At 47.0% G+C, this 23,753-nt stretch overlaps 1 protein-coding gene across 1 annotated transcript in view; it reads left to right on the top strand.

The window, feature by feature from the left end:
- The first annotated feature begins 398 nt into the window (after window positions 1-398).
- Window positions 399-23,753, top strand: part of PRRC2B (proline rich coiled-coil 2B) — a 47,647-nt gene continuing 24,292 nt past the window's right edge. Inside the window, exons 1-13 of the mRNA XM_048965669.1 lie at window positions 399-638; window positions 13,092-13,259; window positions 14,157-14,334; window positions 14,549-14,651; window positions 15,632-15,704; window positions 18,319-18,462; window positions 19,138-19,379; window positions 19,801-19,922; window positions 20,316-20,458; window positions 21,034-21,124; window positions 21,357-21,549; window positions 21,919-22,234; window positions 22,878-23,053. Coding sequence (XP_048821626.1) covers window positions 13,145-13,259; window positions 14,157-14,334; window positions 14,549-14,651; window positions 15,632-15,704; window positions 18,319-18,462; window positions 19,138-19,379; window positions 19,801-19,922; window positions 20,316-20,458; window positions 21,034-21,124; window positions 21,357-21,549; window positions 21,919-22,234; window positions 22,878-23,053 — 1,896 coding nt within the window. The 5' untranslated portion in view covers window positions 399-638; window positions 13,092-13,144. The remainder of the gene's footprint in view (window positions 639-13,091; window positions 13,260-14,156; window positions 14,335-14,548; window positions 14,652-15,631; window positions 15,705-18,318; window positions 18,463-19,137; window positions 19,380-19,800; window positions 19,923-20,315; window positions 20,459-21,033; window positions 21,125-21,356; window positions 21,550-21,918; window positions 22,235-22,877; window positions 23,054-23,753) is intronic.

Here is a 23,753-nt window from a genome sequence, read left to right on the forward strand (position 1 = left end):
CCCTGGAAGTTTTCAAGGAATGTTTGGGTGTTGTGTTGAGGGACATGGCTTAGTGAGAACTACTGGTGATGGGTGGGTGATTGGACTGGATGATCTTGAAGGCCTTTTCCAACCTTGGTGAGTCTGTGAAATGCAGCCCCCCCTTGGAGGCATGTCTGCAGCACGGGCAGCCCGAGCTCAGGGATGACAGTGGGGTAAAAGCGTCGGCGCTGCACGCAGCTGTGGAGCTATATGCCACCTGGTGGACTGCGCTGGGTGACCTCACTGTCCGTGATGGCCCCAAGCGTGACGCGCCCCGCTAGCTTTGAGGGACCATCTCCCCCACGGCTGCGCGGAGCAGGAGGCGTTTGCCGGGCTGCAGCTCGGCCCCTTTCCCTCCTCCTCCTCCGCCATCTTGGGTCGGCCCTCAGCCGCCGCTCGGCGGAGCCCTGCAGGCGGCGCTGTGAGGGCGGCGGCGGCGCGGTTTCCTCCCGCGCGGGATTGACAGGCCGGGCCGGGGGAGGAGGAGGGAGCGGCAGCGAGAACCCGTATCGCCCCGCATCCCGCCGCGCAATCCGCCGCCATCCGCCGCGCCCCGCGCCCATCGCCGCTCGGCACCCGGCTCCTCAGGCGCTCCCGGCTCCCAGCCACCCCCGCAGGTGGGTATCGGGGGCCGGCGGCGGCGGCTGCCGCGGGTATTCGGGGCGGTGAGTGGGACCGGGGGGGGGGTTGAAGGAGAGGAGGAGGAGGAGGAGGAGGAGGAGGAGGAGGGAGGGGAGGGTGAAGGAAGGTGGGACGAGGCAGCCCTAAAATGGAGCTGGGGCCCGGCGGCTGTGGCACCCCGGACCTGGAGCCCGCTCCCCTTCCTGGGGCCGCCTCATTGTCCCCGAGCCGCCCCCGCCGTCAGGCCCGGAGCTGCGGTGCCGCCTGGGCTGTGTAGGCCGCGGGGCTGCGGGCTGCTGTGAGGATCGCGGCTCGTTTGCTTGGCCGCCGTCTGGAGTGTGACACAAAGATCTTCTTGTGGCGCTGCTGTGTGCGTCTCGACAAAACAAGGAGGGGGAGGCTGGGATGGGTGGTGGGGGGGGGGGGGTGCATCCAGAAGGCTCTGGGTTGTTTTGTTGTGGTGCTGAAGGTTTACTGGGAGAGCTGAAATGCCGCCTGGTGAGAGGGAGGAGGGGGGGGTTCACCGAGGAGAGAGTTGGTGTTGGTGCTCGGGGAGTTGTGGGTGGGTTTGTAGAGGTTGCTCTGGTTGCTGGAAGGGGTTGGTCGTCGCTGGGTTCTTGGGAGCGTGGCTGCTACAGGCTGTGGGGTGGCTCTGAGGTGGGCCCTGGGAACGTGCAGCGCCGAGCAGGGTTTGTTCAGCAGCCCTGGCTGTGAGGCGAGTGCAATTTTCTCGTTTTGTGTGAATATCAACAACCCCTTCGTCTGTGGAGTCAAACCTGACCGGGTTTGGGTGAGTGGGGAGTTCTGGGTTTCCTTAGGGAAGTTGCTTTGATTTGCCCTGCGGGCTTTTTTGTTGTTTTTGTCCTCTGAACGTCAGAAGGGTTTGGATGGTCTTCTCGGGGTGGGCTTATCGAACGTTTGTGTCTTTGTCGCTGGTGTTTGGGGTGGTAAGGTGATAAAGAAATGCTCGGGACCTCAGAAATTCTGTTCCTAGGAATAGGTAATGAGTGCAAGCAGGTTGCAGTGTCTGCATCATCAACTGAAGTCGGCCCAGAGGGAGGCCATCCCACCCGTTTTGGGACAGAATCGAGGTTTATATGGAACGTTTTGGCTTGTCTTAGCCCTTGCCCTGTTGAAATACCTGTCCGTGTTTTTCATCTTCATTGAAATGCTGTACATGCATTTGATCAGGAGTTCACCCAGGATCCTTCAGATCCTTGTGGGTCCATGGGTGATGCTGCTTCTTTCTGTGGTCAAAGTGGTTCTTCCTAGCTAGCAGAGTCTATTTTGGGGGCACGATAAACAAGACATCTCCCATATGACCTCTTGGAAACGGTTTGGTGCTTTCTTTTTATAGTTAAAAAGTTCAGATTAAAAATCATACTGACAAAATCACAAATGCTGCTTGAGATTGGTGTTCTTAATTGCTTGATTCCCCAAATCGATTACATTCCTCAGTCCAGATACATCTGCTGGTAGCTTTATGTTGGTTTTGTGCTTAATTGGGCACACACAAGGAATAGAACTTGATTCCTTTCTTATTCATAGGCACTTTCACTGGTCTGGTTTTCTGCATGTCTTTAGTTGACAACATGTCACGTGTCTTAGGATGTTTCCAGTGTTCACTGATAAGAAAATCTGTCTGCAGGACTCAGATGTCTTTCCTCTTTAAAATAAGAAAATAGTAAGCAAAGGCATTTATACAGGTTTCCAAAGCTGGCATTATATGGTGCTCACTGCAGACTTTGCATGGAATTTTAATTTATTTTTAGTTGACAAAAACTATTTTTTTTCAGGGGAGGAGCCCACTTTTTTTAATTCAGACATTTTTCTTTGGTCACACAGTGTGTGTTTTGATAAACTGTTGGCTTTTTTTGTCTATTTTTGTATGTGCATGAAAGCTTGGGAACAGTAAGTAAGCAGCCCATACAAACGCTGGAAAGTAGAGGAAGGGTTTAAAAATGTCTTGGTTTTAATAAATATGAGTAATGTTTCTAAAGATTCTTAATAAAAGGTTTTGACTTCTACGGTGACATTTCATAAAACCCTCTATTAAAGCTTTCTGTAGTGCCTAACTTCAAAGGCTCGTTTATTCCAGCAGCCTTCTCTTAAAAGGAGGAATGGCGTTGTGTTCTGTCTGAGCCTGACACAGCGTGCCCTGCTACCCGAGCGGTGCTGTGAAGGCAAGTCCTGGGTGCAGAAGCTCTTTGCACAGCTCCCAACTCCTGTGCAGTGTCCTGCAGGCTGTCCAGTGCGGGGTGCTGCTGGTGAAGATCAGGATGATGGTTTTGGCATGCTTTCTAGTGCCTCCAGCCCTCCTGACCCGTGCAGCACAGAGCCTTTTAGATCATCCATTACAGAATCCCCACCTGCTTAAGATTCAAAAGCGTGAGTTGCTCAAGGCCTTCATTACACTCACCTGAGTAATTGGAAGTATTTGAAGGCAAGCTGGGCTGACTTTTAAGTGCTGCTGCACTGAAAATAATAGTGTAGGTTTTTATTTTATGATGTTACTCTGCACAGAGATCTGGCTCTAGTGGAGTTTCCACTTGTAATTCCATGTTTTCTTACAGGAATAGAAGCGATACGAACAGGGAAAACTTGCTGAACATAGGATGGTATTTAGGGGGAGGGTTTATTGCAAGGACTTCAGTTGTGCTCATCCGTTTTCTTCACTGTGTTCCTCCTGTGTTCTGCAAGCTGGCAATGATTGTGATGTCTCAGTATTGCTCTTCTTGCTATTCATACCTTGTAAGTGGGTTTTGTTTTTCATGTGGCACTGACTCATTCTCCTAATAGGTCGATAATTTCACAGCTCCTTATCACTAGTTTGTCACTGGGAACAGAAGAAATGCAATGGAGTATCATCAGGCACTGAGGTGAAAGCAATGCAAACAGGTAAAAGCTGGGGGACATGCAGTTCTCTCCTTCAGCAGAATATATCTTTCTAACTGGTGAAATTAAATGGCTTTGTTATGAAAGGCCTGATAGCATATGCCTGGAAAGCACCTTATGAAGGAGACAGATGGATGCTCAAACTGCCCAATTTGTCTAAAGAAATGTTCTATTCCACAGGAGAGAAATGGGGCTGAAGCAGAAGATTTTATTCATCACATTAAGCCTTGCTGGAATTGCTTGTTAGTAACTTGTGCTAGCATTCAGGATGTTCTGTGTGTGTACATGCTTCCTCTGCAAAGACAGCAGAGGAGAGAACAAACCTGGGAAGTGTGTAGCTGTAAATTCTGTGTGCTGTGTGTTATTTTCCTTTGGAAGCATTGGAGCTGTAACTCAGGTGGGCTGGAAGCTGGCGTGGTAGCACTGCATCACTCTTTGTCTAGCTGTGGCATTGAGTCTGTATTGAAGCTGCTTGGCTTGATGTATTGTGGGGTCTGTGAGGACAGGAGAAGGTTTGGGGGTGTTAAGAGATTGGGGGGGGGGGTCACTGTACATGTTTAGTGCCTGGTATTGAGCACCTCCATTTAGCTGGAAGCGGTGAGAGCTCACTGTTGCATTTTTCAGAGTTGCAGAATCTAGATCGGAAAAGACATTCCAAGATCATTGAGTCCAACCACCCTAAAGGACTGTAGATGTTAATTTATGGAGGACTACTGGAAGCAGTCTCCCTTTGGTTGCAAGAGGGAAGAAGCAATGGTAGGATTTGTCACAGGCAGAAGTGAGAGAGGAGGACTGGTGGGCCAGACTTAAAGTACGGAGGCTTGAAAAGGAAACCAAGGGCAAGCAGCTAAGGACTTGCTTAATGGCACATTATGATGTGGCCAAGAGGACTACTTTATTGCAGTGCAGTACTTGAAATGTGCAGGGGGCTTGGGTTAGCTGCTGGGAGCATCCTCAGTAGCCTTTGAAGTTGAGGTGAGCGGCACAAAGAGGAGCAGACTGCAGTATTCACAGAGGTGGCATCCTGTTGGGAGGGATTTGGTGGAAGAGTTCTTCCTGGGTTGCTGTTTAAATGTTTTAGACACCACATTTGCTGTTAATGGTGCTGCAAAGAGCAAACAGGTTTGAAGAGCTCATGTTGGGACTTCACCTCCCACAGGCACTTTTTGTGTGGGATTATAGTGATGTTTTTTTTGGAAGTGCTCTGCAGTCGGGTAGGTTCTTCAGCTGTTCCTACCTGTATGTGGGCTGGGAGCCCCGTACAAAAGCCTCAAGTGCTCTTGTTCAGAGTTAGGAGTGGGCTGCAGAGCCGGCAGGGGAGTAGGGCACGCTCAGGAGATGTTTCTTAATGGCTGAAATAGTACAAAGTGCGATTTTATCTTTTTCTTAAATAACCCAAGAATCGAGCTCCCACCTAGCAACCGAAACTTTATGGCCAATCATTTAGGAGTGGTTTCACGAGATTCAAGCCTTACTACAGCGTTAGTGCTCTGCATTTGAACGGAATGTTGCTTTTAGTGATGGCTGTGATGCTGTTGTAGTAAAAGCAGTGCATGGAGTTGGCAGCGTTCTTCTCCCAGCAGGCTGGCCTGCTCCTCCAGAGTTCCCCTGGCCCAGGGCTGTGTGCTGCTCCTGGCTGTGCACGTGAGGGGGGCAGAGTGATTTCAGGAGTGGTTTCCAGCCCCACAAAGTCGGAGGTGGAGGGTCTGTTTCTTGCTCTGCCACTCAGCAGAGCTGCATAGTTCTGCGGTGTCATTTTTCAATCTGGAAAACAAGAGAGATGACACCTTGCTAGTTATGCGCTGAAAATCTCTCTGTAAATTAAAGCATCTATGAGATGGCTTTGCTTCCTGTCCAGCTTGGCATAGTGCAGATGTTCTGTGCATGGCCCGAGTGGCAATGGTTTCCAGAAGAGCATTACAGCCTCTCCCTGCTTCAGAGTCCTGAGCCATGCTGCACTTCAGAGCACTGAGTAAAGCTGCACGTATTGTTGCAGTTTTTTCCCCACTTTGTACCTGTGTCCTTTTCCCAGCAGATTCTTCTCAGCATTCTCAGCATTCATTTGTAGTGCAAATGGCTCCTATGAATAGGAGTCCTGTAAGAAGGTTTGCTGTGAAATGCTGCATGCCCTGGTATTGTTAAAACCAGAGAACCTCAAGGAATACTTTCTTGGAAGCCTCAGTATCTGCAGTGTAAGTGAACTGCAGGCTTGTGTGAACTCCTTGTAATCTCATTAATGATTTGAACCCGCTGTGTCAGTCTTGATGGCTGTGGGAAGTGGGTGAAATCTGATAGAGAAAGATCTATTCAGCCTTTGCCAGGGCAGCTCTGTGCCCTGCGGTGTGGTGGTGATGCTGGGCTGGCTGCAGAGCTGCCTGCCAGAGGAGCTCTGTCAGCAGTCAGGGAAGGAATGGGGCTGGACAGACTGGCTCAGCTGGGGCTCGTGGGCCATGCGTGCACTGAGGGATTGGTGTTTACTGCTTGCAGTTTGATAGCATTGCATTTTGTCTTTAGTCTTTGTGCAGATCACCTTCTGTGCTAAACCTGAGCAGGAGACGAGGCTGTGAAATCAGCAGCTGGTCTGAAAGTGTGGTGAGGTTTGTTCCTAAAGCCTAGATCAGGTGAAACGAGGCGTGCTGGCACAAGGTGAGCTCCCACCTCCCCGTTTCAGTGTGATCCTTCCTTCCTGAGACAGAGAAAACAGAACTGCTTACTCAACAACTGTTGGCATTTATGTGGAAAGAGCTTTCTTTGTTTCTCAAAAAAAAAAAAACCTTGTAACCCTGAGGACTGGCAGCTCTGCTCTGATTTCACCTCCTGGATCTGTGACATCTCCAATCTCTTGCTACCTATAAAACCTGCATCGCATGGAGGTGAAGTAAGTTCCTGAGCATGGGACCAGATGAAGGATTTGTGAGATGTTCTTCCAGTGAAATTGCAAAGAACATGTGTGTGGTTGCTCTTTAGAAGGCATCTGTTCCCTGGCAGCAGCCTGGATTGCAGTCCTTTGGCTTGTCCCTTGCCCTGGTTGTGTCAGGCTCTTCCAGGGTGAGCTGAGGGAGCAGGCAGCACATTCCACCTCTTGCTGTATCTCACCTTGAATATATGGGTATTCTTAATGTGACTATTGAAAGCCTGTGTGGTAGGAATTTGAGGAGTCCATATGCAAGACAGATAATTTCACAGCCTTAAAATGGAGTGGTTGGATTTAGTTGTTAGCAGTGGAAGTGTGTTTGCCAGCTTGGAGCCAGATGTGGTGACTTGAGCCATCAATCAGAAGGACTTCATGCAGTGACCTCAGAACTTACATGTGTCACTTCTCTACCCCTGTAGGCTTCTCCAAGGCATTGGACAGAATTGGTTCCTCTTTTAGTACCTGAGGGTGGTTCTCTTCCACTGGAGGAATCACCATTCTAGACCTTCCAGATGCTGCTGCAACATTTTTCTTCCTGTTTTGACTTTTTTTTTTTTTTGACACTTTTCTCGTTCATGATTTTACTCAAGAACTGCTTTCTTTAAGGTCTTAGCAGCTCAGGTTTGCATGGCTCTTGCACGCAGAGCGGGGTCAAGGATGTGCAGGGAGGCAGGGACAGACACCTGAGCTCTGGGACCTGTGTCACTGCCTGCAGTGTTACTTGAGCAACTGCTGTTTCTCTGCCTTGGTTACCTGTAAAATAGAGCTGATAATGTTTGCTTTGGAACCCCCCCAGGAGATCTGGAGTAGCTATTCACAGTCTGTTGTTCAGATACCTAAATGCTCAGCTTACCTTACAGTTCAGCTCAATCCTGCCAGGAAGCTTCTAAACAGCTTTTACCAACAGAGCATTATGCTGGAGATTTCTGCTTGTATTAATATTGCTGGTTTGTGATCAGCCCTCCTTGCTTTAGTGTTGAAGGAACAGGATATTGCATCTGTGTATTCTCCCTGGATGTTCAGCTCTCAGAGGACCCGGAGCAGGGTGAAGTGAAAGGCAGAGCCACAAGATATTGTGGTTGGTGTGCTTCAGCTCTGGGCTGAGGTCTGTGTTGGGACCAATCTCCTTTAGCACCTTTATGGCCTGGATAAGAGGGCAGAGAGTGTGGTGCTGCTAGTAGTCACTGCTTCCAGGTGGCTCCACTTACGATCAGTTTCTTGTTCTAAAAGGTCTGACAGTTTTCCAGTGCTGCTTTGTGGATTAAAGGTACAGTTAGGCTCTTAGGGGTTGGTTCCTTCAGCGCTGCATGATGGGGCAGTTGGGCAGAAAAGTCTCGGCTTTGGTGCTGCTGGGAAAGGAGAGAGTTTCATTGAAGCTCATAAGCACTTTCTGTGGGCAGTGGACCAGCTTTCTGCGTGGATTTCTTTTTCTGTCATGCATGCTGTAGTCTTGCATGCTCAGGATGAATTATTTCTTATCTTTGTCTGTTTTCCCAGTTACTGGAGTTCAGGGGCCTCTTGAGGGTGCAGCATTGTCTGTTCAGAACTAGTTAATGCTTTTTTGTAAATAAGGTTGAACTCCAGGCTTCAGTCTGTGTGATGCTTCACTGTTAGTTACAAGCCCGTGTTTCCTGGCTGTCTCTCTGCTCCTTGCCTGGCCAGTGCTGGGAAAGCTGTTTGGCAGTGAGGTGAGGCGTCTGTAGCTCACAGGCCAAACCCTGGGGCTGCCGAGTACTTCAGCAGCAGGAGCTGTGATTGCTGACCTGTTGGCATGTTTATGAGTGAACCTGGTGAAGACAACTGAAGAAAATTAGGTCAGGTCATTTTATAGAGCAAGCCCTTTGTGCTCCCATCTGCATACAGGGCATCATACCCGGGGTGAATCTTGGGCTGTCCAGAGGATTGCCTCTCTTCTCTGTGCTCCTGCTGCATGTCTCAAAGTCAGGCTTGGCTTCCAGGTGTGATGGGCAGGCTGGCCAGCAGGCAGGTCTGTTGGCAGACAGCCTGTGACAGCATTACTCAGCTAGCAGCATACCTCTGCAATAAATCATGGGAGATGGGATCCTGGTCTCTCATTTTTTTACAGGGAGAGACGATTCACAGGAGACAATGCAGAGAGCAGCTGGAGTTGTTTAGAATTAAAAGGATTGCGAGGAGGATCCCCCCTGGTGAATCATGAGCCCTGTTTGTTGAGGGCTTTCCATCTCTTCTCTGCACTGCAGAATGCTGGTTTGTTCCTCTGATCTGGCAGGATTTTTTTTTTTTCTTTCAGATTTTTAAACAAATCTTAGCAGCTTCTCCTGGGCAGTGCGACAGACTGGCAGAGACAGGCTTCTTGTGGCCTGGGCTTTTGGTACAGCCTGTCTGCTGCACAGCTCTTCTGTGCAGATCCTGTTGACTTCACACTTGGATGCTGATATTCTCCCTATGATCCCCCCTTTACCAAGCACTGGCTCCTGGAAATTGCTTGCTCATATAGGCCATTTCCCATCAGGGTGGTCATCCCTGCATGGCCCAAATGGGACTTCCACAGGACAGAAGTGCATCTGGCACCAAGCCCTGCTAGCAGCTGGTTGTGTTGTTTCACCAAAGCTCTTGGAATGGCAGCCAGTGGCATCTTTCATTGCAGAGGCAGGTGGTGACTGTTCCGTGGATAGGTGGTTCTTGGTGGGACGTGTTCCAGAAGCAGTCTGTCTCCCTGCTGACAGATAAACGTTTAGCTCTGAGGGTTAGTAGCAAAAAAAAGACTGCATGTATTTAAGGAAAAGTGAACACCACTGATCTGTAAAACTATACCATGTTTTTGAGAAGGCTTCGTGTTACAGGTAACGTTAGAAACCACAGAAGACTTCAGTTTAACATCAACTCTAAGCAGTTTCTCAGTTCTGGAAGTACAATTCAGATCTTTCAACCTATGAATTTCTCAGCAATTCATATAAAATTTATGGTCAAGAGTCTTCCTGACCTGAAGAAAAGCCTTTTCAGTGTTAATCTCCATCCCTGTTGCTTTGTTTTGTGTTTGTGACTGCTGCTGTTCAAAGAGCAAGGAGTGCAAGTCTACAGCAAAGAATCTGCAGTAGTCCAGGCCTTTGCCCAAGTGACTGTGCTTGGAGGTGTGCGAGGAGCTGATGTGGTTCCTTCTTTTTTTTCTCCTTTGTGTGTGTGTGTTACCTTTGATCAATCTGTTTGCCCTTTTCAATTAAGGCTGGCTGGCTTCCAGGTATTGGAGCTCCATTGAAGTCTTGTGAATAAAACTCTAGCAGCCCTTCCTTCCTACAGGAATTTACAAAGAGCTTTGCACGCAATCCTGTTTGTCAGGGGTCTTTCCCTTTGGTTGTGTGTTCAGCTCCCAGGTTTCCAGTTGTTAACCAGTGCCAATAGCTCCAGCTTCTCCCAGGGCTCTTTTTGCAGGACAGTCTCCCTGTGCATGGTGGATCCCTGCTGCAGCTCCAGGACTTACAGCTGTCTGGATAAAAATGTATCCCTTTAAAATGAATTAGACAGTGTCAGTACCTGCAGGTCAGATTCAGGGTAGCATGATGAGGACATGAAGATGTGGAGGTAGAGGAGCTCTCTGTCCAGAAAGCAATTTTGGCAGGTTGTTTGTGCCCTGGGGCCTCTGATGTCACTGGTCACGCTGCAGTGTGCTCAGATTCCTCTGAGAAGCTCAGTATTTCACACTCTGGTGCTGTCTCTGGATATTGCTGGTCCTGAGAATGGAAAGAGCTAAGCTGGGTGCTAATGCTGATAGCAAACCTTCCCCCAAAGACCTCTATAAGCCCAAAGGACACCTTGCAGAAATGTAAGTGATAGATCCTTAGTTCTACAAAACAGATAATAATGCTTTCTTTAGGGTCAACAGTCGGTCACGGAAACCCTGACCACAGGTCAGAGGCTGTCAGTTTTCACATGTCAGCATCAGCCTTCTGGTTCTAACTCCCCTAATAATCATGCGAGCTGGCAGTTTAGGGCTCAATTAACTTGATTTTTCTCAGAAACTGCTTTGCTATGCGAGACTGGAAGGCTTTGACAGTCTCTGCCTGGATTCCCTGTCGGGCTGTGTGTTGGGAAAATAGGGCAGTGTTGTGTTGGCCTTTAGAGGCTGTGTGTGTGACACAGTGCCAGGTGACCCAGGGACAACTCCGTCCTGCTGGTGGGGTGGCTGCCATGGGGCTCAGCACCGCTGTAACCTTTTTGCATGCAGAAATCCCTCACCTCCCCGTGGACTTGTGTTCCCCTTGCAGTTCGTGCTGCTGTGTAACACACAAACAGAGCTGCATTTCACATTTTCAGCTTCAAAGCATTGAAGGAGTTCAAAGTAGTTGTGAATTTTACTCACCCTGACAACAGCTGTGGCTGTCCCAAAGAGTTTGACAGGGGGTTCTTTCCCAGCACGTTCCCAGAGTGACCCCAGCTCCTCTGCACTGAAGTAGTTGTTTATTCCTCCTGCATCCTTCTAATGATATCAGATGTAATCAGGAGGCAGCTGAGACCCAGTTACATAAGTGGTTGTCAGGGTTTCTCTTTGGCACCGTTACCCGTATGCTGTTTGCATGCTGACTTTCAGGAACTTGGGGCTTTTCTGTTAACTAGCTAATTCCTGAACCTGATGTGATAGCTGTTTTTTTTTTTTTTTTTTTTTATAATACTTAAGAATTTGAGCTGGTTTGAGGTTTTCTAAACCTTAATATGGACGTTATTGCTTGGGATTTATGAGACTGAAGCAGAGTTGGTAGGGTCCAGGCCAGCTCTCACCTTGGGGCTCAGTGCATACCTGCAGGTGAGCTGGCTGTGGGATGGTGCACGGTTCACTCTGCTATTCACACTGCCTGCAACCCTGCTGGTTCAAACAGGGCATTGTTCAATGCAGTATCTGCTTTCCCGCTAACTCTGCTCAAAACACAGTGTTTTCCCTTTCTCTTTTATATTCATCCTACTGATAAAGTATGGTGGAAATGGGGAAGTGAGTTTTCTTTGGCGCATGGTGATCATCCAGGCAAAGATGGAACCAGACTGGAGCCAAAGATCCTTTTGCTGCAGGAGAAGGTGATCTGGGGATGCTGGTCAGCACTGCTGCCTCTGCAGGCTTCATGCTGCAGCCCAGAGTGGTAGTCTGGCTGTGAGGGGCTTCTGGAGGAACCTGGTGGTGTTTTGGAGCATCGTGTGGATGCTATTACTCAGTGACAGAAAATGCTTCTCCATCTACTTGCTGCCTAACACATCAAGTCAGTTTGCTCCTGGTTTAAATCCCTGCACTGCAGGGCATTCACTGCAAGGTGCCAGGTTTATTGGTATGAAACTTTGCTCCCTGGCAGCAATCTTTAGGTAGGCTTTGCTTGGCTCTCTGCAGGTTTGCAGTGCATTCCGAAACTGACTCCAGCATGGTTGTGGAAGGCTTATGTTGTTTATAATGCCATGGACTAATCCTCTTACCCAGAAATGGTGTTTGATAAGGCATTACTGTGGGAGAAGTTGTAGCCTCTGGTCAGAGATGGGCTCTTTCAGAATGCTGAATGATTTCTGGCTGCACTGAGAGCGTGCTTTCAGCTAGATGAGTTTCAGAAAGAGTGAAGGGTGGGTAGGTCTGATATGTAATACAGCGTTTTGTTACTCCAAAACACAGTTGCAACTGTAAGATATGACCTGGCAGATGGTATAATACAACTGCCAGCAGTTCTAGGCTTAAAATGGAGATTTTACAAGAAGAAATCTGGAAATCTAAACGACGTGTGAAGAGGATAGATTAAGCTTCCAGGTTTGTGGAAAAGTGAGGACAGGGAATTATAAATAAAATACCTGAAAGAAACATCAGTTGAAAGTAAGCAAGGTTTCTTTTCTGAGATAAATGTTTGTCTGCAGTATCTGTATTCCCTGTCCCAGCTTTGTCCTAGGCCCAAAAAAGAAAGCAGAGACTGCTTGAGTGAAGGGTATGAATCACAGCACCTTGTGCAGGCAGAAATCAGAGTGAGAAATTAGCAAGCCATGCCTATTGTGGAAAGCACATTTATAGCTAAAAGGGGTTCTTGAAGGTGCCAGAACAGAGAAAATACAGTATATTTTTTATAAAATATTTTCAGGGTTTGCTGAACCTGTTCCATTTGAGCTGTTTTTTGGACTCTTCAGCTCTCTCTTATAGCCGGAAGATAGGGGAGAAGAGTTTGAGGAAAGAATTCTGTTACCTTCGGTAAATGTAACAAACCCAGCTACCAGGACTTCAGTGGGAAACCCAGTGATAAATTCCAGGGTTGGAAAAGTTACCGTACTTTTTTTCTTCCTGAGGAGTCATTGTGTGGCTGCTTATTGTGAAGATCTATCCTTTTAACAAGGACAAGTTGACCGCACTCTTGGTATTTTCATACTTAAAGGAGTTTTGTTCTTGAAGTGCTGGAGTTGGCAGAAGGAAAAAAAAAAAAAAAAAAAGATGCCATGAGAAATGTGTTCCTGCAGTTATTTCAATGTAGTTTATGAATCATAAATCCCACAAGCTTTTTGCAGTTGGGAGGAGGGATGGAGATGGTAGTGAAGCCCAGTGTCAGGGCACTGAGTTTGTCTGCAGTTCTAACGTTGTGCATGCTGTGCTTTTTACTTGACTGTGGCTGGGTAATCTGATGGCGTTTTCCTGGTTCTGTTTCATTAAAAGGCAGATTGGGAGCGGCGCAGAGAAATTTCCTTACTAGATGACATTTCATCGCAATGTCCGATCGTTTGGGGCAAATAACCAAGGGAAAGGATGGGAAAAGCAAGTACTCGACTCTCAGCCTGTTTGATAAGTATAAAGGAAAGTCAATAGAAGCTATCAGAACTACAGGTAAGGAGCACCTTCAGAAATCTGCGATCCTCTAAGCTGTTGCAGAGCTATTTATGTTGGATAGGATGCCTAATGGGGAGCAGCAGGGTTACTGAACTGTTGGTATCTAGACTTGAAGGAAAACAATTGGTTTTGCTACTGAGCTGCTGTTATCTTAGAGTCATGGAGGAATTCTGGCAAAGCACCTGGGAGACTGCATGCCTTTTCTTATAGCCCGTGTGGGTGCTATGAATTGGTCGGGTTGCAGACCTGTTGTTGTAGAATAGGGCAGTTAGGCTGATTGAAGTACCTTAAAGTGGTCAGAACTTGTGTGCTGAGGATTCCCAAGGAAGAGCCTGTATTAGTTTTGCAGTGGAAGTGTGATCAAAAAGAGAATGGTGGAGTGGAAAATAAAACAGGAATGGGTTATCTGGAAAGGCTCTGGATTTGATGCTTGAGTAGAAAAACGAAGTATCAGCTTAGTAAATGTGACTTGATGAGTAGAGTTGGGAGAATCTAGAGCTCAGGATTCCTGGGGTAGATGTCCGGTCCATCCCAAGAGATGGGCTTGGTTGGCTGTTTTCCCCAAGCTGTGAAAGTGAGAATCCTGCCTCTGTTTGAAATGGAAGAGAAGTATTTACCTGCACCATTAGCTGAAAGATTGGGTGTTTTCTTTAAGGGATGATTACTTGTCCTCTTTTCCCTCCATTGTAGGTTGCTGCCTATTAGCTGTCTGCTACAATAGATGGCTGCTTTGTGGTAATATTGAAGGAAATGAGCTTACTTCTTGTTGACTGTCAATTTTATGAATAGCACAGTGGTTCTGATTATTGTACAGCTCTTTTAGAACACCAGTTGAGATTACTGAGCTAGCAGGATATAGCCAATGTGTGATTTCTTGTGTTCCCTTCTCACTAGTTATTCCTAGACATGGCTTACAGAGTCTTGGAAAAGTTGCTGCTGCTCGGCGCATGCCACCTCCTGCAAACTTGCCTAGCTTGAAGTCTGAGAACAAAGGAAACGACCCCAACATCGTTATAGTACCCAAAGACGGTACAGGATGGGCAAACAAGCAGGATCAATCAGACCAAAAGAGGTAGGTAGAACTGCTTTTTGCTATGTTTTGTCAGGCAAGTGGCAGCAGCAGTTTTGCACTGCTATGCTGTGTTGAACTTGGAAAGATCAGCTCTGTTTTTCAGGACAGTGCAAAACCAAAAGTAGCTTGATATTGAGCAGCTGTTTTATTGCCAGAGTTGTTTGCTGTCTTGCCCTCCTTTCAGTTTGATCTCACCTCTGCTGTTCTTTCCCAGTTCCAGTGCGACGGCTGCACAGCTGCAGGAGTCGCTGCTGCAGCAGGGTTTGCAGAAATCTGTCTCCAATTTACAGAAGCCGACACAGTCAATCGCTCAGGAGGTAGGCACAAGCAGTCTCTGTCATTGTTTCCCCTGTGCCCAGTCAGCTTGAGGGTTTCCTTTAATTGTCCCTGTTGCCATGTGCAAGTAAGAATTGCCAGGCTATAACTTACAGAACAGCTGCTGTGTAATCAATTCTTTTACAATTGACTCTTGACTCCAAGTTGCTGTGCCTCAGGAATGCTGTGCTGCAGTTACAGTATAATTTTGTGAGCATTACCTCTGTACCTTTCAAGTGTGTGGGGAAAGTCTAGCTTCCATCTAAAAAGAATGGCTGGAATGCGGGATGGCTGGTTAGCACTTGTAAACCATTTTTCTTTGGGTCTAACTCAAGTGTCGCTTGGTGACAACAGATCCAGCTCTTGCTCCCAGCCTGATGAGACTTGATAAGAAGAGATGTGGTCATGTGGGAGAAGTAGCCAGTCAGGACCTGAAAAAACTACTGGCAAGTAAGAAAGCTTCCTCAGAGAGTGCAAGGACCTGTCCCCCTGTGCTGTGGATTTCATACTTCCAGTTCTAGCCCTAGAGGTTCAGGAAAATTAGGACAAGTTATGATTTGAAGAGGAAAAGAGTAGTTAATGCATGAGAAACAGGATAGCCTTCAAGTTGAGGCATAGCATGGAATAAATCTGGAAGATTAAGACCTCCAGTTTGGGAAAATGCAACAAAACAAAGAGCTTGATTAGAGGTAGGAAAGGAAGAGGAATGGTTTGAGAAGATAGTTGGTGGAGGTGATAAGAGTATAGAGTTAAAAGGCAGAGCAGAAGAGTATTTTCAGTGTAGCATCATAGTGCACTGGAGGGGGATGCAGTTGACTTAAGCCCCAGCAAGAAACTGGGGAGAGCTGTGGTAGCCAGTGGCACCTCGGTGAAACCTGGGTACCTGTGGCAGGTACTACCCAGGAAGTGAGGAGTAATTAACTTATCTTTGAGAATTTTGTTCGTTTGTTTTGGTTTTGTTTTGACTTCATTGTATTTTCAGAGTACAAATTCAGTGCCAGGTGGACCAAAGTCATGGGCACAGCTGAATGGAAAGCCAGCAGGACTAGAAGGTGGTGAGTATGATCAACAGAAAGGAAGCTGGATACATGCTTCTCTCAGGCATGAGTTGGGTTGGGCATCTTTCTGCCCTCCCTGTCTAGACTGGTGCCTAATGGCACACAGCTGTGTTGGTTACAGTGCAGTGAGGCCACATGAGTCCTGTTTTGAATCTGCATAGTCTGTTGGCTGGAACGGTGCAACTGTGTCAGTTCATGTCTGTCAAGCACAAGGCGCAGCTTGAGCAGAGCACAGCCTGTTGGTGCTCTGAACCAGAGTGCTGGTGCCATCTTCCTCAGCCCAGAGCAGTGTTGAAAAAGAAGCAGAAAAAAAGAGTGGAGGAGGAAGGGGGTTGGATTAGGAGAAAACAACACGTCAGAGGCTGGAAATGATGGTGTTTCCATGGCTGGTAGCATGGGAAGCCTGGCGTAGCGAGGTGGTTGGAATAAGCCTGTAATGGTTAATGTTCAGGGAGGCTGTATGCATTTTCCTTTGGTGAAGGGACCGTGGTGGAAATGGCACTGCACTGCTGCAGCATGCATTTGCTTACACCTCTGCTGATGCCTGATGTCTCCCTTGGTAACTGCAGCTTACCACTTTTGCTTGACTAAGGATCCTGGAACAATGTTAACAAAGTTTGCTTGACTAAGGATCCTGGAGTTACTTGCCTTCAGATGCATTTACTTCCACACATGAGGTAATTTCCAGTACTACCATTAAAACTGGTGAGAGTAGCAGCTCAGTTCCATAGTTTAATGTGGATAGACTGGAAGCCATGAGACACCTGATGAAACTGCAGTGGTTTTTCTTCGTTTTCTTTTTTTTTCCCCAAAGAACTGAAATAACCACAGATTGCAGTAATGGAGGGAACAAGCTTATCCTAAATTGGGTTGCTTAGTGAGAGGGTGTTTCTCAAAGGTGAAATGTTAGAACAGAAACTTGTGCTTGCTTGCAGTTGATGGACAGTGCAAAGGCTGTTTGGTTAATTGATATGTTTTTTAGACTCTGCAGACCTCCTTCCTCTGCAGTCCTCTTGAAATTTGATTTTCTAACAATTTATAGATTTTTTTGAAAGTTCATTGTAGGTCAGTCTTATCAATGTTCTCAGCCCAAGAAAAGAGTTGCATATGTGAATAAAGAGCAGCTTAACTAGAAGGTGATTGAATTAAAAGCATCAGAAATCTGGCTAAAAGGATTTACCGGGCCACCCCATTCGTGCACCTCTTTTGTGGCAGTGAGCAGTTATTTTTCTAGTAGTACTGACAGAGAGGTGTTTTGCTGTTGGCTCTTCTAGGTGTCATTGCTGTTAAATCTTTCTCTCTGAGAGGGGCGTATCTCAGACTAATGTGATGTAGTAAATTACAGATGAACTGCTCTGTGCCTGTTTCTTCCTTTTAAGGGGCATTTCCAAGGAGGGAAAGGCAAAACCACGAAAGAAACAAACCAATACTAAAACAGACAGCAAACTTTTCTCAGTGTGATGCTGCCTAGGATTACAGTGCGAATTGTTAATGCCTGCCCATTAACGGTCATTATATTGTGCAGCCCTACCCACAGGGAAAAACTAATGCTGCCTAGGGATTGGGATGGAGGAGTTTGTCCTGAAAGACAGTTAAATGTTGTTAATGTTCTCATTGTTATTCTAATTCAGTAGAAGGCAGTAGAAAAGATGAACTCTTAACACATGTCAGCTGATGTTATACTCTGCAGTTGGCAGCATCTTGTCTGGAAATCTTCAGGAGGGAGATGTTGTGCAGTGTGCAGATTCCAGAAGGTGCAGCTGACTTAAGCCAGTCCTCCTATCTTTGCCCCTAAAGAATCAAGATTAAACTCTTGTTAGGTCTTCAGTAGTCACTGCTGATACTTCTAATGAGATTATTCTGAAGGAGGATTAGCCAGATAACACAAAGAAACAGAGAAGAGTAATGCAAAAATGCAGACATTCTTTTTAGTCAGTGTTAACAAATTTAGGAGAGCTGCTGTGTTTTGTTTTCCAGTCAGTGCCAGATCTTCATAAGAGAGAGAGCTTTCATTTTAGGGTCGCTGGTGACTCAGCAGAGCAGTCTTCCAATGACAGAAGATGAACCTGGCCTGCTCTGGCTAGTGATCTGCATCTTAAAAATGCTGCAGCGAGGAGGAGGGTTGGGAAATAGCATATAGCACTTAGTCCTTATCTGTGGACTTTCACCAACTCTATTGCCAGAAATCTTAACAATAGAGTTCCCCAGTGGAGTGAGATTTGAGTAGAAGTCTGAATAGAAGTGTCAAAACCTTGATAAGAGAATATCATTTATAAGTCATCTTGCAGAATTTGTATCCCTGCCTCAGTGTGAATTTCGTGCTGCACAAAAACAAAAATTGAAAGCTGAGAAAGTTTGCTCTGACTTTGTTGAACGTGAGAGATCAAGTGAAAATCTCAGAAGTGTGGAAGTATTTGGTGAGGATGTCTGTTGTAGTGTTGGTGACAGTTTCTGAAAGCGTTCTGGATGTGATCTGGGGTGCAGATACGATAGCAATTTGGGCTTAAATTTGCTGGGTGCACTGATTCTTGGGAAACGTGTTTTCAGGGTGATCTCATAAGGGAGCTGGAAGAGTGGAAAGATCTGAGTCCCACACTTACTTGTCTGACAGGTTCAAGGGCCTCAAGCCGACTGTTATCCTTCTCTCCCGAGGAATTTCCGACGCTGAAAGCAGCTGGCGAGCAGGACAAGGTTGGCAAAGAAAAGGGCGCCTTAGATCTGTCGTATGGGCCAGGACCAAGCCTCCGCCCCCAGAGTAAGTGGAGATGGTTTTTTTTTGCCTGACTCCAGCTCAGAACCTGAATCCCATAGATCTGTTTTGGGTGCCATTTCACAGTCCTGTCCAATATTCTGTCCCTACTTTTGTTATAAGCTCGTGTTGCTTAGCAAAGACTGTGGATTTGTATGTAAAGATCATGCTATTCGGTGCTCGTGTTGTATCTTCCAGTCTGCTAATACAAATTGTAATATACCATAGTTATTCATTAAAACTGCTATGTATGGAAGTAGGGAGGGTTGGCTTTGTTCTGTGACTTTTAATATAATGATGCTGCAAAACAGGTAACTTCCCTCAGGGTAGGGGAGAGTTGCAGGTGAAGTGAACGTGTGGTTTAGTTCTGTCTCTGAGTGTTTGTGTTTGATCTAATTGCCTTTAATTTTGCAGAATGAGGACTGTGGAGATGGGTGGAGGAGTTCTGGTTGAAATTGAACCTTATTGACAAATAAGGACACCACTGGTGCAGTAATTACCTAGCAGCAGCTGATGCTCCTGGTCTCTTGGGAAAAATAATGTCTGGAAATTTTCCTTGGTCCCTGATGTTTTTCTATATTCTTAAGTGTAATTAGGGCTTGACTAGAGTATTTCAGTGTTGTGTTTCTGGTGAAGTGACCACATTCACAAATGTTAACATAGTTGTCACCTCCTTTCCAGATGTCACAAGTTGGAGGGAGGGCGGTGGGAGGAACATCACCTCTGCCACATCTCTGACCGCCTCCCCTGCTGAGCTGGGCAGCAAGACCTCAAGCACTGGAGACGGAGCCCCCTCCTCAGTGAGTGCCAGCGATGCGAAGGAGCCGTCCCTCCGCCCAGCTCAGCCTGTCCGCAAAGGGGCTTCGCAGTTCATGGGAAATGTCTACCAGCCACCTACGTACCATGACATGCTACCTGCTTTTGTAAGTTGCACTTCTCACAAAGCCCTGTTATGTCTTTGATTCTCGCAATGCCTATGAGTGTTGAGAAAGTCAGCTAAGATAGCACTTCTTTAGACTCTCCTCTCAGTTGGTTCCTGGAACTTGCTCAAGGATCCTTCATCTATTTTTAGCATTCCCTATTGTATGTTTACCCTTTCAAGTTAGAATAGTGTAGCACTTACGTGCTCCAGGGAGAAATGAAACTGCTGTAGTGTTGCTCAGCCCAAGGAAAAGTTCCTGCTTTTCTAGAGCTGGAGAGGTAACGTATCTGTTAGCCAGCCAGACATTAAACATTTGTTTTAACTTTGCATAGTTGCAACTGCTGTGCCTGTGTGTAATCTAATCTGGGTAAGCCTGCTTGTGGCAGTGAAAATACAGGCTCTTCTGTTTTGTCTTGTTCCAGATGTGTCCACAACAGCCATCTGAGACCCCTGCACCATTGGACCGAGGGTCTTTCCCTGTTCCTCAGCTTCGGCTTGAGCCCCGTGTCCCTTTCAGACAATACCAGATGAATGACCAGGATGGGTAAGGTTGCCGTGACTGTCCCACTTGAGAGGCTGATTTGGTGTGTGACACAAGCCCTGTGCTTGCTGTGTGGGTGAAGTTGTAGGTAGCCAGAGAAAATCCAAGTGGTCAGTGCTTTGCTCTAACTACAGCAGCACCTGAAATGTTGCAGGACACTGAGCACTGTGTGCCTCCAGAGCAGGTAGGTGTATAAAGTGGGTGTGTGTGACTGTGGTCTGGAAGGTTTGCAGCCCTAGGAAGTGAGTACCGTGTAGATAGTGAAGAGAAGTTTTGCTGAACAGGGAGAGATACTCAGATTACTTCTATGTGCTTAATAGAAATGGCTGATTCACTGTTACAAAGTCAGCTACACGTTCCTTTATGTCTGACCAATATTTTTGCATCTCCCTGTAGAAAAGAGAACAGGCTTGGCCTGTCTCGCCCAGCACGTCCACTTCGGCAGCTGGTAGAGAGAGCGCCTCGACCCACCATCATCAACGCAGAGAACCTGAAGGGGCTGGATGAGCTAGATAACGATGCGGATGATGGATGGGCAGGTAAGTACCTCTGTCCTTTAGCTTCAAGCAATGACTTGGCAGGTAAAGCAAAGTAATTGCTGCTCCCTGCAGCGTGGAATTGCCAGAAAGTTCTAGTGGCTCTGTTTCACTATTGTAGAATGGATGAGGGGAAGGAAAGGGTGGTCAGTGCAGCTGTGAAGGTGCTCTTGGTGTACATGATGACACAATGGATCCTTCTGATCCTTCCATCACAGTACTATAGGAACTGGATCTGAAGACTCCTAAAAGCTGAAAACACCAAGCAGCAGTAGGATACAAGAGCAGTGAAGAGTTAGTCCTATATTTGCAGTTATGGCGATACGTAGTTATGCAGTCTAGCTTGATGGCTGTCTCTTTACTTGCAGCCTTCTTCCCCAGGCTGTTTACAGCTTCTCTTTTGGGACCAACCTGCTGTTTAGCAGTGTGAGTTCTTGGTAATCATATAATTTCCAGTATCTGTGCTGGACATTTAGTTTTCAAAATAGCATTCTATTTCAGCGTCAGAAAAGGCATGAGCTTTTTGAGGCCAGGTTTCTTTCCTCTGACATGCCCCTTTTCCAATTCTGCCTTCTCAGGCATTCATGATGAAGTGGATTACTCTGAGAAACTGAAGTTTAGTGAAGATGAAGAAGAAGAAGAATCTCTTAAAGATGGACGGCAGAAGTGGTAAGAACTGGCTGCATCCACATCCATGAGGTTGATTTCTCCCCCCCTTCCCCTTACACTGAGATTTTTGTTGACTCCACATGCCTGTCTTTGAACGGACCTCAAGGGTGTGCATGGGTCATGGAGCTAAGTGCCAAGTGTCTCACCTTTGTCAACCTGCACAGCAGTGATGTAACTCCTAGAGCACCTTAGGAAGAAGAGCCCATTGCTTGGACTGGTTTTTTTATGACAGGAACAGCTGGGATCCCAGAAGGCAGCGGCAGTTGTCTATGAGCTCTGCAGACAGTGCAGATGTCAAACACACCTTGGAGGAAGGAAAAAACTGGAGCGACTCAGTTGGTTTGTCCCGATCAGTCCGGAAAGTGCAGGATTCACAGCAGCCTCCAAGGAAGATCAATGGCTGGAACTCTACGTCTGAATACCAGGTAGTTTGAGCTCACGTGGGTGGGTTCATTCTGTTGAGCTAGTGGATGTGACATCGCTGTCCTTAAAAGATCTCCCAGACACTGCTGAGAATGGCATGTTGATGAATTTTTCAATTCTTTGCTTATGTGTACTGCACTGCCACTAGCAAGAGAAAATTGAAGCTGGTGCCACGCAGTGGGGTTGTCAGACAAAAAATGGAGATACTGAAGTAGATAGCAGTAACTCCTCACTGAAAGGGGATTTGTGTGCGTGAGGATAGGGAAAGATGACAGCTGGCAAGAGGGGATTTTTCTCATCGCGGGGTGCAGAGCTTGAGGTAGAGGATACATTTGAGTCATGCTTACTGAGAAATGTTTTTCCTTCGGCAGAAGCCCTCACAGGGAAGTGCTCTCAGACAGCAGTCCCTTGAAGATAAAGAAGAAAAAGTGCCAGTGAGACAGAAGTTTGTGCACTCTGAGATCTCTGAGGCTGTTGAACGAGCCAGGAAGCGACGGGAGGAGGAGGAGCGGCGAGCCAGGGAGGAGCGGCTGGCAGCCTGTGCTGCCAAGCTGAAGCAACTTGATCAGAAATGCAAACTGGCTCAAAAGAGTGGGGAGACCCAGAAACACACAGAGAGTGAAGACCTGCGACCCCCAAACACAGAGAAAACTGCCGTGCAAGAAAATGGTCATGTTTTGCGTAGAGGTACAGAAGCATTACTTGCCTTGTAAAAACTGGTTTTCTTGCTATTGTGCTGATTTTTTTCCCTTGAATTGTGAGGGAGTTCCTGGGAGAGGGAGCATTTGGGGATGGTGCCTAAGAGATGAGCTGCCTCATGTATTCTGTGGAGATTTTGGATTGATGATGAGGGTTCGCTTGAGGGGAGATGAGGGGGGAAAAAAAAAAGTAACTTTGCTATTAAAACAAGCACAAACTTCTTTGGTTATTTTAACCATGCTCAATGAGCTGTGCTGTCAGAGATCTTGTTGGAATGGGCCTCCTAGAATTCTCATGGTTGGATGATGCTATTTGTGATGAGGCCACTGATCACAAAATCATTTTATTGGGAAGTGCTGACAAGGAGTAGCAGAGCAAATGAACTTTGTTCCACTGTGCTGAAGCAGAAGGCTGATAGCAGAAGAGGATCTCAAAATCTATCACTAAAACAAGAACAGTCAGGGCAGATCACAGAGTGTGAGGTGCTACATGTGACTGTAATAAAGTTCAGTTCAGCCACGTAACACAATCAGGACGTGCCTGCAATTTGATATATTTTGCTATATCTGGTGATGTACACACAAGCTGTATCATGGGCAGGACTCAACAAGGCTTATTTTCCTCTCTCCAGCAACCCCTGAGTTTCACACACAGGATGTCTCTGGCTATCTGGAAGAGGAGACTCCTGCCCCAGCAGCACCCCAAAGCAGCAGTGAGGAGGAGCTCAGGGAAGCTCCATCGCCAGCACAGGAATTCAACAAATACCAGAAGTCTCTTCCCCCACGATTCCAGAGGCAACAGCAGCAGGTAATAGGTGTGATACTCCTTCCCCACTTCTTTGGATCCCCACGTAACAGTCGTGTGTCTGATTTTCAGTGCCATCAGTGTTAGGTAACCAACCAATCCTTGGGCTGGGAGGTGACAACTGCTGGTTCTCCTCCAGCATTTTTCCCTGTTTTTGATCACAGATGTTGACTTTGTAACATGTGTGAAAGGGCTCTCTACGTAGATTACATGATTTTTTTGCCTCGTGCTGGAGCTGTTGTAACAGCTGACAGCTTTCTGTGACTGGGGAGAGGTGTGGGCAGGCCAGGTTTATCACTTGCCTGGGAGAAAAGTAGATGCTGCTGTCAGAAATGTCGACTTGTCTGGCACTGTTGTCTCTGCATCTCCTGACAGTGTGACATTTTAGGACTGTGTGGTGTGTGGCAGAGCTCTGGTTTGCAAATGTGTGCATCTGCTGAAAGCCAGAGACTTTCACCCTTCTGTGTCCAGGGTTAAAAAGCAGCAGTGGGTATGTTGGTACTTAAAGATCCAGCAAAGTACCTAACACTTTTGGCTGGTAGTAAACCTGGTGAACACCTGTTCTTATTCCATGGCACAGGATAGAAGCTGGTGCTCTTCAGCACTGCTGCAGTGACACAGTGCTGAATATGCAGCTAAGGGAAAGGAAGCTGATTTATTTGGGGACCAGCCGTTTGCACTTGATGTTATATTGCTGTATGCT

Source organism: Lagopus muta, chromosome 19, assembly GCF_023343835.1.
Source record: "Lagopus muta isolate bLagMut1 chromosome 19, bLagMut1 primary, whole genome shotgun sequence".
Classification (NCBI taxonomy): domain Eukaryota; kingdom Metazoa; phylum Chordata; class Aves; order Galliformes; family Phasianidae; genus Lagopus; species Lagopus muta.